General features: G+C 41.4%; 2 protein-coding genes across 3 annotated transcripts; both read right to left on the minus strand.

Annotated features, from left to right (window-relative positions):
- Positions 1–35: 35 nt before the first annotated feature.
- rtraf (RNA transcription, translation and transport factor) lies at positions 36–10889 on the minus strand. 2 transcript variants are annotated; one of them, XM_061785930.1, is made up of 8 exons: positions 10701–10885; positions 5762–5886; positions 3363–3462; positions 1397–1477; positions 1231–1319; positions 1084–1152; positions 543–591; positions 36–437 (listed from the first exon to the last, which is right to left on the minus strand). In XM_061785930.1, the coding sequence occupies exons 1-8, from the start codon at positions 10759–10761 to the stop codon at positions 283–285; spliced, it is 729 nt and encodes a 242-aa protein (XP_061641914.1). In that variant the 5' UTR covers positions 10762–10885; the 3' UTR covers positions 36–282. The 2 variants fall into 2 exon arrangements, with proteins under 2 accessions (XP_061641914.1, XP_061641922.1); XM_061785938.1 differs by lacking the exon at positions 1397–1477 and having other exon boundaries at positions 10701–10889.
- A 1170-nt stretch (positions 10890–12059) lies between these two features.
- On the minus strand, positions 12060–16213 carry sap18 (Sin3A-associated protein). The gene is made up of 4 exons (XM_061785954.1): positions 16026–16213; positions 14875–14984; positions 12439–12561; positions 12060–12346 (listed from the first exon to the last, which is right to left on the minus strand). Exons 1-4 carry the CDS (start codon positions 16095–16097, stop codon positions 12190–12192), a joined length of 462 nt encoding a protein of 153 aa, XP_061641938.1. The 5' UTR covers positions 16098–16213; the 3' UTR covers positions 12060–12189.
- Between the last annotated feature and the right edge of the window lie 2728 nt (positions 16214–18941).

Genomic DNA, 18941 nt, shown 5'->3' on the forward strand with positions numbered 1-18941 from the left:
TTTATAAGATGTGATATTTATAACATTAAAATGTGTTTTGGTACTGGACTTTGTTTATTTTTTAAATTTGAAGCTCTGTGGAAGCACACAAAGGGGGAACAATAAGATAACTAGTCAAAACTGCCATTTTCTAAATCAAAACAAATGGATGTATCAATTTTAAACCAAGTCTTTGTAAAATGGAAGATAGCAATGTGCACAAAAAGGTGTCACACAGAAGAAAAATGTCAACCACAGGCTTTGAAATAATAATTCCAGTCCTAGAGAACTCCCACATGGCCCTCATCTGCCGACCTTGCCCAGCCTGTAGTCTGTTTTTGGGTCGGCAATGACGGCTTGGACTGCTACAATGGCTTCATTTATCCTGGTCTGAAGCTCCCTCAGCTCCTCGATGTGCAGCAAACGTAGGATCTGAGCTGCTTCGTTCAGCGTGGCATCTAGTGCGGAGACCACAAATCACATTTATGTTCCTACACACAAACATACATGCATGCATGGGATGTCCTTATTTCGACGGGGGGGGGGGGGGGGGGGCAACTCACCCCCTGTATCAAAACCCAAGATGTGCTTGTCTAAGGCTACTGGGACACCCTGAACACACAAAGAGAAGACATTTACTGCCTTAGCAGAATAAACTAGAGAATGCAGTTTCTGTAGAAATTCTGCGTGAAATGCTGAAAAGCAATGCTATGAAATTAATTTAAAGGTAGACCGTCAGACTTGAAATTGGAATGGTTTGAATCGGTCAAGAGATTTTTCAAATATATCTTAAATTTAGGAATTTTATTGTGAAAAGTGTGTAATTTGAATGTGTACAATAGTTCCCATGATGCTCTGAATGAGCTGAACAGTTGGAATCAGCCAGGAAATGTGGGAGGAGGAGATAAATGTGGAAAAGGTCAGCATTACACAATAATACAAAATCTAATGTATCCAAAATTATTAAATGTTTTGGGCACACGCTTATGCAAACACTTGAGGAGGAACCCCCCCTTTTTTGTTTCAGGAAAATTCTAGCACAAACATTGAAAAGGCAAAATATAAATTCAAAGCCCCATTACAGTGCTCTGCCAATGTATTTACCTCTCTGCTATGGCTCGCTTTAGCGATGGCCTCTGGTGAAAGTCTTTCTTGGATGAGGATACGAATGGCCTTTCAGGTGGAGACAAACCATTAACAGGGTGGTGTGCAACATTCAATCAGGTTGAGGGGGAATCTTTAAGCACTTACTTTGAGCATCACCAGGTAATCGTCATGCCGCTGTATCTTGAGGATGTTGGCCAGGGCGAGCACGCCTGCTTTGAAATCTGGTGAGTCACCTGAGTCACACAAACACATCACAAGAGCCTCAGTTCACCCACAAGAACGTATTGCGGCTGTCCTGTGTGATACCTACTGTCGAGGTTGATGAGGGGGTCCGACATTGCCCTGCTTTCACTGGAGGCTTCCAGTGGTTGACAGTTTCTGTACTTGTCCACTAGGAGGGGACACAAAACACAATCATACAACCCCAATTCCAATTAAGTTGGGACGTTGTGTTAAACATAAATAAAAACAGAATACAATGATTTTCAAATCATGTTCAACCTATATTTAATTGGAAACAACAAAGACAAGATATTTAACGTGTTGCAGCCATAAAATTCTAAGCTAATGATTATTTGCTAAAAACAAAGTTTATCAGTTTGAACATTAAATATCTTGTCTTTGTAGTGTATTCAATTAAATATAGGTTGAACATGATTTGCAAATCATTGTATTCTGTTTTTATTTATGTTTAACACAACATCCCAACTTCATTGGAATTGGGGTTGTACACAACTCGCACGAAGTTATAGAACTATTCGGTTGAAATTATTGCATGAACTTAAAATACGGTATAACCTTTAGTAGCAGAGGGTGTGACTCAGTCGGTGCTAGCGTATACGTTTTCAATCAGCTGCTTGCGTCAATGACAAAGTGAGTAGCAACACACAAGTACACTGTAAGTGCCTTGTTCGCATTAGCCATTGCCTGATGCGTTTTTAGAGTGTTTTATGAGATGCTAATTCGGGAAAGTGTCAGACCATGTGTCTGCTTCCGGGAAGTGATATGCTTTGGCTTTCAGAATAAGAGCATAAGACAGGTACTGTTAACTGTAAAAGTCGTTAAGTGTGAAGCCTCTGAATAACAGAATAGAAATTCAGTGGAACCTCGATCAAACGGACCCCCGATAAAACGGATATAAGATAAAACAGACCGTCAGGACTGAACAATGTATCCAAAAATAGTTTCCATTTGTCATTTAAACTGCAATTGACAACGTCCGTTAGTTCCAGAATTGGCCGCTGTTGTTCACTAGCACTGTGGCGGAATGCAGGCAGAGAATGGGACTGACATATTTCTGGGTCACAGATATAAAATAATACTAGATCCACCCATGCCTACGTGGCGGCCATGTGACGATATTTATTGTCTGTTGTACATAGAACAGAGAGCGACGTTAACACTGAGGAGTACAAAACAAGTCTTTGGAGTTTGCCTAGCCCTTCATGTTTTCTTGAAAGAATTGTACCCATCTTACCCATCAATTCTGCCTGGGTAATCAAACATATGAGCACAACTGTGTGTTTTCTCATTTACTCAATAAAGCTGAGGCTGTGAATTTCAAAATAAGAGCAAGTAAATAAAAAAGTATTACATGTTCAAATAAAATGCTTAACTTCAGAATAATTCTTTGAAAAAATACTTTGTGTTGATCAAATGGGTAGAAGCAAAATCATGCATTGTAAAAATGCATTATACATAGGTAGAAGGGTTTTCCAGAATTTTTAGGTCAACTTTGGGGGTGCGTATTATAAAACGAGAAATTACGGTAACTCCCAGGCAATGCCACATGCTGATTGCCTCAATGCCACAGCGCATCGGGGCAGTGATTAAAGCAAAGGGATTGCCAACAAAGTATTGAAGATTAACATCTCGTTTTGAAAGTACCATATTGTGATTGATTTCATGCGACCCTAATTTCTTTCTTGTTTTTTTTTCTAAAAAAGCACGAGAAGTAAATGGTGATTTCTTCACAGTCTTCTAATTTTTTCTATTCCTGATTTCGTGGGTTTTATGAGCTGGAAGCCCAAATTATGTAAAAATAAATAAATACTTGAAATTGTTTAAATTGTGGGCCCTGAATCTATAATCTATGAAAGTTTAACTTTTTGAATGGAATTACGGAAATAAATAAACTTTTCCATGATATAATTTTTTTTTGGAAAAGGTCTGTATATGTCATTGCTTGCTGGCAAAGTATTCATTTTTCCGATGGGGCCATCTATTGACCAAGCATGGCAAGAAATACACAAAAGGAGTGTCCGTTGCCCTCCTACCATTGTCTCCATATTCATATCGCACCGCCAGGCCCAGCAGCCAGTCCACAGTCTCCGCTCTCTCAGACGCTCCAAACGGACAGTTGACGTCCTGTAGGTACTGCACGGAGGACATGGACACGTGCCGTTACAGACGCCAGAATTGAAGGTACAAACCTTCTTCAATTTGCCTAAGGCGACCAATCAATATTTTCAGCACTAATTGGTTGTCCCCTCAGAGGGAAAACAAAAACAAGGGCAGGAAGGAAAGAATGAAATGCAATCACAGGTTATCCTCTCCTGCATTTTTGTCAATTTCTGAATTGGTTGGGTCAGGGGGATGAGGAATGTTTAACTCAACATTTAGGATTTTTGTTCTTCAATAAAATAATTGTTAAATAATATCCAGTCCACCTCCAAAAGTATTGGGACGGCAAGGTCAATTCCTTTGTTTTTGTTTTGTACTGAAAACATTTGGGTTTCAGATCAAAAGATGAATGTGAGACAAAAGTTCATAATTCCAGCTTTTATATCTAGGTGTATTAAAACAACCCAGGACAGAGCACCTTTTGTTGGAAGCCACCCACTTTTCAAGTGAACAGACGTTATTAAATTAACTTAAAGTGAATAACATTTAATATTTGGTGGCATAACCCTTACTTGCAATAACAGAGTGTTGCATTCTTCATTTGAAATGCTTTTCCCGACCTTTACTGCAGCCTCTTTCAGTTCTTGTTTGTTTCTGGGGATTTCTCCCTTCAGGAGATAAAATGCATGCTCTATTGGGTTAATGTCCGGTGACTGACTTGACCAGTCTAAGCCCTTCCGCTTTTTCCCCTCTGATGAAGTCCTTTGTTGTGTTGGCAGTGTTTCGGGTCATTATCTTGTTGCATGATGAAGCTTCTCCCAATTAGCATTTTTCTTTAAATTGCCAGACTAAATGGTTGTGTAGACGTCAGAATTAATTCTGCTGCTACCATCATGAGTTACATCATCAATACAGATTAGTGAGCCTGTTCCAGAAGCAGTCATGCAAGCCCGAGCCATGACATTATCTCCACCATGCGTCACAGATGAGCTCGTGCGTTTTGATCATAAGCAGATCCTTTCCCCTTTCCATCACTTCGGTAGAGGTTAATCTTGGTCTCATCGGTAGAGGTTAATCTTGGTCTCATCAGTCTCATCAGGTTTTGTTCCAAAACCTTTGTGGCTCATCTCTGTACTTCTTGCAAAAATCCAATATGGCTTTCCGATTCTTCTTTGCATCTTGTGGTATGGCCTGTATATTTCTTCTCTGGAAGTCTTCTTCGAACAGTGGATTGTGATACCATCACACCTGCCCTGTGGAGGTCGGCAGTGATGTCACTGACTGTTGTCTTTGGGTGTTTTCGTCACAGCTCTCACAATGTTTCTGTCATCAATTGCTGTTGCTACCCTGGGCCGGCCTGTTCGATGTCTGTTGCTCAGTACACCAGTAGTTTCTTTCTTTTTCAGGACATTCCAAATTGTTGTATTGGCTACACCCATTGTTTCTGCAACAGCTCTGATCGATTTTCCCTCTTCTCTCAGCTTCAAAATGGTTTGCTTTTCTCCCATAGACAGCTTTCTGGTCTTCATGTTTGCTTAACAGCAAATGCAGTTTTCACAGGTGAAACACAAAGCCAAAAACAAGCACTATCTAATGTTTAATCACTCAATCTAAAAGGCAACACCTGAGCAACTAGAAACACTCGTCAGTCACATGTTCCAATACTTTTGCTCACTTGAAAGTTGGTAGGTTCAAACAAAAGGTGCTCTGTCCTGAGTTGTTTAACACATCTATATGTAAATACCATGAAATAAAATCTGGAACTTTGAACTTTTGTCTCATATTCATCTTTTGATCTGAAACCCAAATGTCTTCAGTATACAAAAACAAAGGAATTGACCTTTTCGTTCCAATACTTTGGGAGGGGACTGCATTTGATACTTGAAAATAAACCTGTCATGCTTTTTCATTGTATTATTTTACATGGATGTCTGCGCATGACAAAATGTTTATATTATTTATGCTAATTTCCAAAATTCCCCAGCTTAATTTTTCATGGGAATTTTGGGGTAAATTTGCAGCGCTTTGCAACCATAGTGGGCTACATTTTTGCGTTAAATTTTTAAGCTTTTCCTGTCCATGGCAGTTGTAGTAGAGCAATATGTTTGTGAATACAGAGATGTATTGATATGTATCGATATCGGTCTGAAAAAAAAAGTGGTATCCCAGATCCCTACCAGGCACAATGATAAACACATTGCGAAATTTTTACAGTGACAGCAGCAATGTAAACCGAGCCTCAATATGTTCGAAATTTGTGATGACGCTCGTGCAATGGATGTCATTAGATTGTGAAGTGGGCTGTGAGTCCAGGCTAGCTGGGAGAACTCACCTTCTGGTAGGCTTTGGGCCAGTCTGAGCTGGGGATGTTTCGCAGGTTGCCTCGGTCTTCAATCTTGTAGTGTCGAATCTTCTGGTCCTCCAGCCACACCACAAAGTTCCTGAACTGGGTCTCATCTGGGAACCAACACAGACTATAGCACTGATTCAATATCCTACTTGTGCGCTGAATTGTCCATGTACTAGTACGCCATTTGTCCTCACTAGTAAGACAATTCAGCAAACTCAAATAATGACTATTTCTTACTAGTAACGTTTTTCCACCACTGTATGACAATTCTGCGCACTAGTAGAACCACTGGAACACAATTGTAGAATGTTACTAGTGAGGTCAAACAGTGCACAAGTAGACATCTGCACGCTACTGGTACTACTAATGACATCATGAATTTGTCAAGTTAACATTGAGCACTTCACTATTACTAGTGCGCCCTTGTTATTCTATTAGTCCGGTGAATTGTCCATGTGCTAATACACTTTGTCGTTAATAGAGAGACAATTCAATGCACTAGTAGAACTGTTATGTTATGTTACTAGTGAGCACTAGATGTTAACTATAAGATTTTTGTCACTAGTAGCATGAAGTTGTCAAATAGTGCACAGTTTTGCCTCACTAATATTTAATTGTTCTGCTAGTCTACTAATTGTCCATGTACTTGTACACTCTTGGTCCTCACTTTTAAGAAAATTTATTGCACTAGGAGAACAACAAACACGAGGTAAAACTGCATGCTACTAGTGAGGCAAAACTGCACTCATTTACATCTACAGTGCTGTGAAAAAGTATTGGCCCCCTTTTCAAATTCATATATTTTTGCATAGTTCCCCACTTTAATGTTTAAGATCGTCAAACAAATGTAATTAGAGAAATACAACCAGAGTGAACTTAAAATGCTGTTTTTAAATGGTGATTTCATTTATTAAGGGGAAAAAAAATATTATACTATAAAGTTACCTGGCTCTGTGTGAAAAAGTAATGGCCCCCCTAAACTTAATAACTAGTTCGGCCATCCGCAGCAAAGAGGAAAAGAACCATCCGGACTGTTATGGACACAAAGTTCAAAAGCCAGCATCTGTGATGGTATGGGGCTGTGTTAGTACCAATGGCATGGGTAACTCACACATCTGTGAAGGCACCATTAATGCTGAAAGGTACATACAGGATTTGGAGAAACATATGCTGCCATCCAAGCAACGTCTTTTTCATGGACGCCCCTGCTTATTTCAGCAAGACAATGCCAAACCACATTCTGCACGTGTTACAACAGTGTGGCTTCGTAGTAAAAGAGTGCGGGTAATAGACTGGCCTGCCTGCAGTCCAGACCTGTCTCCCATTGAAAATGTGTGGCACATTATGAAGCGTAAAATACGACCCCTCGGACTGTTTTGAACAGCTGAAGCTGTACATCATGCAAGAATGGGAAAGAATTCCACCTACAAAGCTTCAACAATTAGTGTCCTCTGTTCCCAAAGGTTTATTGAATTTTGTTAAAAGAAAAGGTGATGTAGCACAGTGGCAAACATGACCCTGTCCCAGCTTTTTTGGATCGTGTTGCAGCGATAAAATTTTAAGTTAATGATTATTTGCTAAAAACAATCAAGTTTGTCAGTTTGAACATTAAATATCTTGTCTTTGTAGTATATTCAATTAAATATAAGTTGAACATGATTTGCAAATCATTGTATTCTGTTTTTATTGGTTTAACACAACGTCCCAACTTCATTGGAATTGGGGTTGTATAATAATTTGAGGTGGCAGCCAATACTTTTTCACGGCACCGTACATACTACTAGTACTATATCAGAAGCACTAGATGTTACCTAGTCGAAGTTTAGAATGCCACTCGTAGCACACAGTTGTCAATTGTCGTACAGTTTTGCCTCACTAGTAATATAGTTAGTTGTTCTACTAGTACACTGTAGTCATTTTGCAGAATTGTCATACAGACGTGGGAAAAACATCACTAGTAAGATTTATTCTACTAGGAGTATTGACGAGTGACAAAATTCTATTAGTTAACATATGGCACTTCACTACTACACTAAGTGAACTGAATTGTCCATGTACTTACTAGTGATATTTTCCCATTATTGTATGACAATGGCAGCACGGTGGACGACTGGTTAGAGCGTCAACCTCACAGTTCCGAGGAGCGGGGTTCAATCCCCGGTCCCGCCTGTGTGGAGTTTGCATGTTCTGCCCTGTGCCTGCGTGGGTTTTCTCCGGGCACTCCGGTTTCCTCCCACATCCCAAAAATATGCATTAATTGGGCACTCTAAATTGCCCGTGGGTGTGAATGTGAGTGCGAATGTTGTTTGTTTGTATGTGCCCTGCGATTGGCTGGCAACCAGTTCAGGGTGTACCCCGCCTCCTACCCGATGATAGCTGGGATAGGCTCCAGCACGCCCGCGACCCTAGTGAGGAGAAGCGGCTCAGAAAATGGATGGATGGATGGATGGATGTATGACAATGTTCCGCGGTGGCAAGGCCCCGGGGGTGGATGAGATTCACCCGGAGTTCCTAAAGGCTCTGGATGTTGTGGGGCTGTCCTGGTTGACACGCCTCTGCAACATCGCGTGGACATCGGGGACAGTGCCTCTGGATTGGCAGACGAGGGTGGTGGTCCCCCTTTTTAAGAAGGGGGACCGGAGGGTGTGTTCCAACTACAGGGGGATCACACTCCTCAGTCTCCCTGGTAAGGTCTATTCAGAGGTGCTGGAGAGGAGGGTCCGTCAGGAAGTCGAATCTCAGATTCAGGAGGAGCAGTGTGGTTTTCGTCCTGGCCGTGGAATAGTGGGCCAACTCTACACCATCAAGCAGGGTCCTCGCGGGTGCATGGGAGTTCGCCCAACCAGTCTACATGTGTTTTGTGGACTTGGAGAAGGCATTCGACCGTGTCCTTCGGGGAGTCCTTTGGGGGGTGCTTCGGCTGTTTGGGGTACCGAACCCCCCGATACGGGCTGTTCAGTCCCTGTACGACCGGAGTCAGAGTTTGGTCCGCATATCCGGCAGTAAGTCGGACTCGTTTCCGGTGAGGGTTGGACTCCGCCAAGGCTGCCTTTTGTCACTGATTCTGTTCATAACTTATATGGACAGAATTTCAAGGGGGTCCGGTTTGGTGGCCTCAGTATTGCATCTCTGCTTTTTGCAGATGATGTGGTTCTGTTGGCTTCATCAAGCCGTGATCTCAAACTCTCACTGCAGCAGTTCGCAGCCGAGTGTGAAGCGGCTGGCATGAGAATCAGCACCTCCAAATCTGAGACCATGGTCCTCAGTCGGAAAAGGGTCTCCAGGTCGGGGATGAGATCCTGCCCAAAGTGGAAAAGTTCAAGTATCTTGGGGTCTTCTTCACAAGTGAGGGAAGAATGGAACGGGATCGGTGCAGCGTCCGCAGTGATGCGGACTTTATATCGGTCCTTTGTGGTAAAGAAAGAGCCAAGCTCTCGATTTACCGTTCGATCTACGTTCCTACCCTCACCTATGGTCACGAGCCGTGGGTCGTGACCGAAAGAACAAGATCCTGGATACAAGCGGCTGAAATGAGTTTCCTCCGCTGGGTCTCCGGGCTCTCCCTTAGAGATAGGGTGAGAAGCTCGGTCATCCGGGAGGGTCTCAGAGTAGAGTCGCTGCTCCTCCACATCGAGAGGAGCCAGATGAGGTGGCTGGGGCATCTGATTCGGATGCCTCCCGGACGCCTCCCTGGTGAGGTGTTCCGGGCACGTCCCAGGACACGCTGGAGAGACTACGTCTCTCGGCTGGCCTGGGAACGTCTCGAGATCCCCCCGGAAGAGCTGGATGAAGTGGCTGGGGAGAGGGAAGTCTGGGCGTCCCTGCTAAAGCTACTGCCCCAGCGACCTGACCTCGGATAAGCGGTAGAAAATGGATGGATGGACATTTCTGCACACTAGCAAAATCACTACAGGGTGCACTCATAAAGCAACTAAATGTTACTAGTGAGGCATGACGGTACACTAGTAGACATCTGCACGCTAAGACTGCTACTAGCAAAGCCCTAGATAACTGCTAGAATTGTGTGTCACTAATAATACTATAGTATTAGACAATAGTACACAAGTGTGTGCTACTATAGTAGCACACACTTGTCTATTAGTGCAAAGTTCTGATTCACTAGAAACATGTCCTATTATGACCCCTAGTCATTCTACTCGTACACTGTCTTACTAATGAAGACAAAGAGCTTACAACAATTCAGTGTACTAGTAGAACGACGATGGAAGTTCTACGGCACACTAGTAGAGCAAATACATATTACTTGTCATGCAAAACTGCGCAGTAGTTGACAACTTCCCTGGTACTAATCGTTCTACTAGTGTGCAGGAATATACCATACAGTAGTGGGGGAAAAAAGTAAGACAGTCGTTCTACTGAATTGTAGTATGCTCTTTGTCTTCATTAGTAAGACAATTCAGTGCACTAGTAGAACGACTGTCTTACTTTTTTCCCCCACTACTGTATGGTATATTCCTGCACACTAGCGTGCCATAGAACTTCCATCCAGCTTATCCTCACTCGGGTCGCGGGGGTGCAGGAGCCTATCCCAGTTTACTGCGGGCAGGAGGCGGGGTACATCCTGAACTGGTTGCCAGCCAATCCCAGGGCACATATAAACAAACAACCATTCGCATCTATGGGCAATCTCGTGTCTTCAGTCAACCTACCATGAATGTTTTTGAGATGTGGGAGGAAACCGGAGTACCGGAGAAACCCACTCTCACAGTCGAGGCCGGATTTGAACCCCGCGTCTGTGAGGCAGATGTGTAAACCAGTCCTCCAGCCTACAACTTGTGCATGTACCATTCATCGCAATAACAGGATATCGAATAAATCCTCGCAACGCTTGCCGTAATGACCACGTAACTAAACCGCACACTTGAAGCAAACAAACTTATTACATATCAGTTTGTCTTACCCGCACAGTCGAATCCACCCGGACTGTGATAGTCTAAGGCGGTGAGTTTTCTTCGAAACATTGCTACGTTTGGCTTTCCACCTCGTCACGTATGCAAGCTTGTGCCACTAGTAGCCTGCTAGTCGCCTTCAGGTGACGTCGACACGCATGCCCAAAGCAGTCTGCCTCGCCTTGCGGCTTCCGTCTTCTTCTTCTTCTTTGGTGTTTTAGTGGTTGGCAAACCAGATTCAAATAGTGTAACTGCATTTAGAGAGAGAGAGAAATATAAATATATATATATATATATGTATGTACACTGCGGGTCATATTTTAGGCACCGACATTTTTGAAAATTGACCATTTATTTAATAAATTTACGATTTTACGAAAAACTATTAATAAACCACTACATATTAGTCCTGCTCAAACATCAACGGTACACTTTCCAATACTAACATATACTGTGTTTTACTGTTAAGCATAACTGTTACAAATACTCGGGAAACATTATTGCTTAATAAATCCTGTAAAGATAAAGTTTAATTTAATTTGAAAAAATATATATATATATATATATACACGCACACACATAATTATGTATTAACTCAAGATTAGTCACACGATTTATTTGGATCGCACACTACTTTACCTTAGCCGCAGATGGACATCTGAAACAAAGCGCAGGTTGCTATAAGGTAAATGTTCAGGTCAGTTCTTACGCCAGTCCAAAGATGAGTGAGGAGACTCGGAGTGGTGTGCTCAGCAGCAAATTTGCCTCAAAAGTCACCCTTATTGGACTTTCAATAAAACAAAGGTCATTTGCATACAGTGAAGTGCTTAAATCTGTTCATGGGAGCACAAGTTTAAAATACCATCTCAAAGCAAAACGTGGTATTATATGTGGTAGAGTTGGCACCTGTGATTAATCAAAATGTAAGTGATTAAGCTGGTTAAAAAAAAATTTAATCGACTGATAGCCCTGAGACATACACAACCTGAGTGCATAAATACTATTTAAAATGTCTGCGATAAAGCAAAATGTTTTATTAGAGGGAAAACAAATCAACAAAATCATGCCCCCAAAACCTGATTAAAAAGTAGTTTGCTATGCAAGTTGGTCATCAAGAAGTAGGTATGAGAAAATAAGCTATTTTCATAGAGCTATTTGGTATTTTAGATAAAATTCAGGAGTCACTTTTACTACAGCTTATCTCAGGACAACTAATTTTCACACGTATAGTATGTGTTTCTGTATTTTGCGCATGGATTATTTGAAATTTCATGAGTGTTGGGGGGAGGGGGCTCCAAGGGCAGCCAAAACACAGTTTCACTTGAACACAGAGAAACAGCAACAAAATAAAACATTCAAAAGATGGGGGGTAAAAAAAAAAAAACATTTATTGAACATCATATTCTACAAGATGGGACCCAAATAGTCTTAAAATGATACCTAAAAGAACAATAACAATGCAACATCAGGTTAACAATGGTGGTGGGTTTCTGTATTTGCTCAAAAGGGCCTCATGCGTGGACCAAGCGGTTGGGCTCTGTTGGGAGGCGTGATGGCTATGTCCAGATAGTCTCCAATCTGGAAGCGCTGAGACTGCAGTGTCATGGAGTCGTCGGCACACTTCTTGCCAGACACTGTATTGCCAATGTCTTTGAAGCTAAAGGCAGAGGCAGGGGAAGGGAACATTTTAGTAGTACTGTAAGCAACGCAAATGCAAATGAATGTAGCAGGTGGTGCTTTGGCACTAACCGATACACTTTCCCTCGAAGGTCAGGGAAGACGATGGCAAAACTGAAATGGGTTCCTTTTTTCCTGGCCTCTGGATACACCTCCTTCACGAGGCTGGTCAGCTCCCGCAGAGTAGCGTCCATCCTGGAATAAGCACCCACACATCTCAGAAAGGTGTCGCAGTGCACTGTACCCACAAAGACTCCTTTCCCATACTGCTGTTTTGGAGGAAAATTGCATTATCTGGCAAAAGAGGCTCCAGAAGATCCTTGGTTTATGACGGTGCCGACACAAGGCCATTACGAGGTTAAGAACGGCACGCGGCGTAAGATCGAACGCTTCTAGCACGAAGTAACGTATTGTATGACAATTTATTGGAGTTTATAGGGATAAAACAGGAATTCACCAAATGTAATGTTGCTTCTTAATGGTGACTTTAAATACAGTTGGGAAAATATTTTAATATAATATTGACTAAGACCAGAATTCATGCATGTACAGTGGTACTTTCTTTTTTTTTTTCCAATTTTTTTTTTTTAAACCTGTCCTGTTCAGCTGCACGGTCATGCAGAATGGTGGATCTGTATGCTTTTTGTGCTGGAACAGTTTTGCTGTGCAATTTTGGATTTTGAAATAATCCCACTGCTTATTTTTTATTTTCTATTTATTCTGATATTTGCAGCTGGACAGAAAAGGAGTTTAGAGGACAGACAGAGGGATAGAACAGCCAAAGGGAATAGCAGTGCAAACCACAGCAGAACAATAGGTAGACAGTCTAGATATTTGACCGTTACAAAATCAGGGAGACACCTGGTGAGGACATGCAATAACTAACCAATAGGACAAGATCAGAGGGGACAGAAAAGTGCAGGACAGGATGTAAGAAATGGGCACGGCAGTGCTTCTGATGAGTGGTGTGGTGGAATGCTTTTATAGTGGCTAAACACCTGGAAGAACCTGTGAGTTGATATGTTAGTATAACCTGTGTTGTTATTAGTGGTCTAGCACAAGCAATTGAAGCCTATAGCGTATCTATGGAACCTATTACTGAATGAACACCTTATGACATGTACAGTGGGTACGGAAAGTATTCAGGCACCCCCCACGCTTTGTTATACTGAAGCCAATTGCTAAAATCAGTTAATTTCATTTTTCCATTAATGTACACACAACGACCCCATATTGACAGGAAAATAACATATTGTTGAAATTTTTGCAGATTAAAAAAGAAAAACTGAAATATCACACAGCCATAAGTATTCAGACCCTTTCCTGTGACACTCGTATTTAACTCGGGTGCTGTCCATTTCTTCTGATCATCCTTGAGATGGTTCTACACCTTCATTGGAGTCCTGCTGTGTTTGATTATACTGATTGGACTTGATTAGGAAAGCCACCCCCTTGTCTATATAAGACCTTACAGCTCACAGTGCATGTCAGAGCAAATGAGAATCATGAGGTCAAAGGAACTGCCTGAAGAGCTCAGAGACAGAATTGTGGCAAGGCACAGATCTGGCCATGGTTACAAACAAATTCTGCTGCAATTAAGGTTCCTAAGAGCACACTGGCCTCCATAATCCTTACATGGAAGACGTTCGGGACCTTAAACCCAATTGAGCACCTCTGGAGAGACCTGAAAATGGCTGTCCACCAATGTTCACCATTCAACCTGACAGAACTGGAGAGGATCTGAAAGGAGGAATGGCAGGATGCCAAAATCCAGGTGTTAAAAACTTGTTGCATCATTCCCAAAAAGACTCATGGCTATATTAGCTCAAGGGGGTGCTTCCACTAATCACAGAGCAAAGGGTCTGAATTCTTATGGCTCTGTGATATTTCAGTTTTTCTTTTTTAAATAAATCAACAAAAAATTGAACAATTCAATTTTTTTCCCTGTCAATATTGGGTGCTGTGTGTCCATTAATGAGGGAAAAAACTAACTTTGATTTTAGCAAACGGCTGCAATATAGCAGAGTAAAACATTTAAGTGGGTCTGAATACTCTCTGTACCCACTGTATGCTAGTCAACTGGTGTACGCAGTTGCTGTGCCAGCACATCAAGGAAGAGCGGGACAGGGCCCCTCCACCTGCAAGGGGGGCCGAGCCAGCGTGCCCATCCCGTCGGGGACCTAGTCAGGGGGGCGCCACCCACACCCCAGGACGGTCCCCCAGCCCCACTGAAGCACCTCACCCAAAACCCCCAGTAAGTGAATCCTCAACCACAATTGGAATCACTAGCTTAGTTACTGTGATGATCCCAAACTTTAGACACTCTCTTTTAAGGATTCTGGCTTGCAGCCATCGCACCAATTTATTAAATTTTGTTCTACACGGAGTAGTCCATGTGAAAAAATTATCTCTGCGAAGCTCTGAGGCAAAAATTTGGCTTTCTACCAAATTTTGGTAATCAAATTATTATTTATTTATTAGTTATTTGATAAATTTTTGTAGTCTCACCATGTGTATATCTGCAGTTCACTGGAGGGAACATTGCCACGGGCAAATTCATCTTGTCGGTGGTGTCGGCCATTGTTGGTGGTGAAAACTCGCAGAAGAAGGGGACAGGTCTGTGACAAGAGACGAGTGTATGTAAAACCCCATGAACATGGACATCAAACTACAAAGAATAAGCTTTGTTCTAGTCGCAATATGTCCAAAAACCCTTTATCAAAAATAATTATAGAAAACATATACCATAGATAGAAGCGCAGATCCCATAGAAATTTTCATCACAACCATTGCATTTAATCCATTATCATCCCTTTAAGCCTATTTTACAATTTTCAACCCAGTAAGTACATCAAGCATGTTGACAAAATCCCTAATTTGTTAGTAAATAATACATTCCACACTATGCGGTTTATAGAAAATTAACAATAAGCATGGCAAACCAGTTAGTGAGATCTTGCCAATTGGTGTCACCACCAATTGGCTTTTACACTCCATTTCCAATTAACCTTTCCCAAGCAGGAGATGATACCGTTTATTATTATTTATATGGTTTCCTCTTGTAGTATGCATAAAATCACTGAATAAATGTTCAAATTGTGCATAACATTGCAGTGCCTAAAACATAGTCACTTTATGTAAGTACAATTCAATTGTATGAAACTTTTAAGATTAAATTTATATTTCATCTTTTACAGCTCTGTTTTCAAACATTTATTCCAGTACAATGTTTGAGCAACACATTGTAATTGAATAATTGACGCGCTTTTTTTTTTTAATTTAATCTATGTTTTAGCACTGTGTTAATGTTTAAATTGTGCATAATGTTACAGTGTCTTACAATATTATTAAATATACATTTTGGGGAATAAAACCTCAGCCTCCTTTTAAAATGAACGACTTGCCCTAATCCGATACCGAAATTTTAATGTTAGTCATTACTGTGTAGATTGAGAAACATGGGGGGAAGAAAAAAAATTGACTACTACCAGATAAAGAACATGAAATGTGTTATACAGTACATGAGTCTTGATGAATAACACTTTCGACGTGTCCTGGGATTTGAAATAAGAAAATGGGCTACAAAGCAACCCATATTAGCTAGCTAGGTTTATGCTAACAGTTCAAATGAGACGCCCATGCGCTGCACAGCAGCATACCTTCTCTCTGTCGATGGGCTTCTCTGTTTCCTTCTTGATTTCTTCCTGTGTAATACGCGACTCAAGCGCCATTTTTCGATTTGTTTCAACAGCGGATCTACGCAGTTTATCGGAACTTTCCAACGTCTTGTTTGGATGGATTCGTCGCTAACATGAACACGGAACAAAACCGGTCCCACTACTTCCGTTTCCGGTTTGGCTACTTTATTGAATATATTCAATTTACAAACAAAAACAGACGAACGGACAAGGTAGTCTTTAAAACATAAAATAGTACAAAAGAGGGGCTAGAGGAAATTTTACATAAAAACATTAAATGAAGAAAATAAATGAACAATTTTAACTGCTATTTTTTGGTTTTGGATTTAAATATTCTGCTCATGTAGTGTCTGGTTTAATAATAATCATAATAATAATTATTATTATTATAATTAATCATAATTATTAATATCGACATATAATATTTTGCAATGATAATCAACAAAATAAAATAAAAATAAAATTAAAAAGCAGTTTGTCAATAGTATAACAAGTTTTTTTTTTACTTACAAAGAGAGATTGCTGCATAATAATCCAGGATAACCCCACCGCCTTCATCAGGAATGTACGCCCTTCTAAAGAAAGCGCCCTACTTAACCATTGATTATTTTCTTCTCTGTTTTATTAATAAAATCAAAGTTCTCATTAGAGCTCACTACCTCATTTTTCATTATGATACTCCCGAGATAGGCAACCTTTTATTTAATTGGTATATTTTTGACAGAAGGCGCATTAAATTCTTGAATAGGAAAAAGCTCCAAATTGTGGGGGGCCAAGAGGGTCGGGTGCACAGAGAGCTGAGCGGCGGCTGAAGGCGGGGACCTTGGCGGTCCGATCCCTGGCTACAGAAGCTGGCTCTTGGAATGTGGAAGGTCATCTCTCAGGGAGGGTAGGGGGACTCCCTCGTTCTTCTGGGGGACTTCAATGCTCACATGGGCAATGACACTGAGAGCTAGGAAGGGCGTGATTTGGAAGAACGGCTCCCCTGGTCAGAACTGAGGTCGTGTTCTGTTGTTGGACTTCTGTGGTAGTCACGGATTATCCATAACAAACACCATGTTCAGACATAAGGGTCTCCATATGTGCACTTTGCACCAGGACACCCGAGGTCACAGTCTGATGATCGACTTTGTGGTGGTGTCATCGGACTTGCGGCCGAATGTCTTGGACACTCGGGTGAAGAGAGGGGCGAAAGAAGCAACGCATACTCCTTTGTGGCAAAAACACATGCATTGTCATAGTAAATCAAGTAAACAAACCCTTCCTTTGCCTTTAACAGGGTAAATGGCTTGAATGATGATTTTAGCTTTTTTCTCTACCACACATCTAGACAAACAACCAATTTAGTCTTCAATGAACCAAACATGCCTTTATTTTTTTAATGTGGAAGGAAGCCTCAGGGCTACCTGCAGAAAACCCATGCAAGCACATAGAGAAAATGCAAAGTTCACACAGAGTCAAGATTCAAACTGTGAGGCCGACATCCTATCCCCTGCTCACTGCCTTTTCATGCAGATGTTTACTGTAGCCTACTGTAATTAGCAGAACAGGAGAGTGGCAGTCCGCATGTCTCCCTTACAGTTCGGACATTTGGAGTTTGAATCTCGGTCTCCCTGTCTGGAGTTAATAAATGTACGGCATAAAAAGAAGTCATTCAAAATACAACTCACCATTATGCTGGATATTGTAACTAGTGGGAGTCCTGCACTTGTGTCTATTCAAAGAGCTGGTCGCATCTTCGGATAATGGGAGACAATGACACGTGAAGTGTGTTACTTATCCTCAGTCTACTCTATAAATGTTTAGGTCGCCATCAATGCAGATAATCCTACTTCACAAAGGTAGAATGTTGGAAGTGGAAGGAAGAAATTAAGTGCTTATTTATGACGATCTCTGGGTATTCTTCCTTGATTTTAATCCACGCTTGTCTTTTGATGCTTGGTCTCCATATGCAGAAGAAGTTTTGTATGCTGGTCTCATTTGCAAGCCTGTCGTCACATATTACACAATGCATGAGAATCATCTGTCCCGATAAACCTGTATTTTAAGTATAGGACTGCTGATACGGTCTCTTAAATGCAGCTTTCTTTTCTAGGAAGTTGCAGGTTCTTCTTCTTCTGCCTCATTATCTGGCCTTTTCCCGTTTTTGAAGAAGTTCTCCAAAGACATTTGTTTTTTACTTCTATTTTTGCTAACGTGGTGCTTACTTTTTAAAAATAATCATATAGAGAGCGATTTGATATGTAAAGAGGCGACAAGACACATCTGGTTGCACCTAATTTTCAAGATAAATCTTAATATAAAATATTTTTTGTTCACTCTCAGTGTGTGGCCCAGTACCAAATGGCCCACTTTCTGGTACTGGCCCAGCGTCTGGTGGTTTGGTGACACACACGGTGTCCCAGAAGTTACTATACACTTTTTTTCCCATTTTGTTTCAGGGATCATTCAAGCAGACGTGAGCCCATCATCATTTGACAGCCTAGACTTTATGGTTTTCGTAAGCATATCGTCCCTTCCCCACGGGTTGTTAGTTGATATTGTTATAGTGTTGCAAAATTGCTGCCTGGCAGGAGTTTTTTTCTGTCCCGACTGCAGAACGCCGCCCGTTTAAAAGGCTTTAAGGGCGTCACACTGCTCCGATGCGTTGTAAGATTTACATTTCACTTCTCTGAGCATCATAATCTTCCACTTGAAGCCTTTGAATAACCTAAAGTAGGTACGGGTAAAGCTTTATCACTCTCTGCTAACAGAGAGACTTTCCCTGGCTTTGTGCGAAAGCCTGCTCTAGAAGTTTGGTGTTTTTATCCGTGGTGGTAGTAGCAGGTCTCTCCGCTCTGTGGTTTGTCAATAGCAGATCCTGTTTTGAGAAACTTA

Source organism: Phyllopteryx taeniolatus, chromosome 1 (assembly GCF_024500385.1).
Source record: "Phyllopteryx taeniolatus isolate TA_2022b chromosome 1, UOR_Ptae_1.2, whole genome shotgun sequence".
In the NCBI taxonomy this organism is placed as follows: Eukaryota; Metazoa; Chordata; class Actinopteri; order Syngnathiformes; family Syngnathidae; genus Phyllopteryx; species Phyllopteryx taeniolatus.

Coding starts and splice junctions, on each gene's coding strand:
- rtraf (XM_061785930.1), bottom strand. CDS start 10,761: ATGTTTCGAAGAAAACTCACCGCCTTAGACTATCACAGTCCGGGTGGA. Junction 1,478..3,362: donor ATATGAATATGGAGACAATG/GTAGGAGGGCAA, acceptor GTCCCCTCCTAG/TGGACAAGTACAGAAACTGT. Junction 1,153..1,230: donor ATTACCTGGTGATGCTCAAA/GTAAGTGCTTAA, acceptor TCCACCTGAAAG/GCCATTCGTATCCTCATCCA.
- sap18 (XM_061785954.1), bottom strand. CDS start 16,097: ATGGCGCTTGAGTCGCGTATTACACAGGAAGAAATCAAGAAGGAAACA. Junction 12,562..14,874: donor GAACTGCAGATATACACATG/GTGAGACTACAA, acceptor TGCTTATTCCAG/GATGGACGCTACTCTGCGGG. Junction 12,347..12,438: donor CTTCGAGGGAAAGTGTATCG/GTTAGTGCCAAA, acceptor CTCTGCCTTTAG/CTTCAAAGACATTGGCAATA.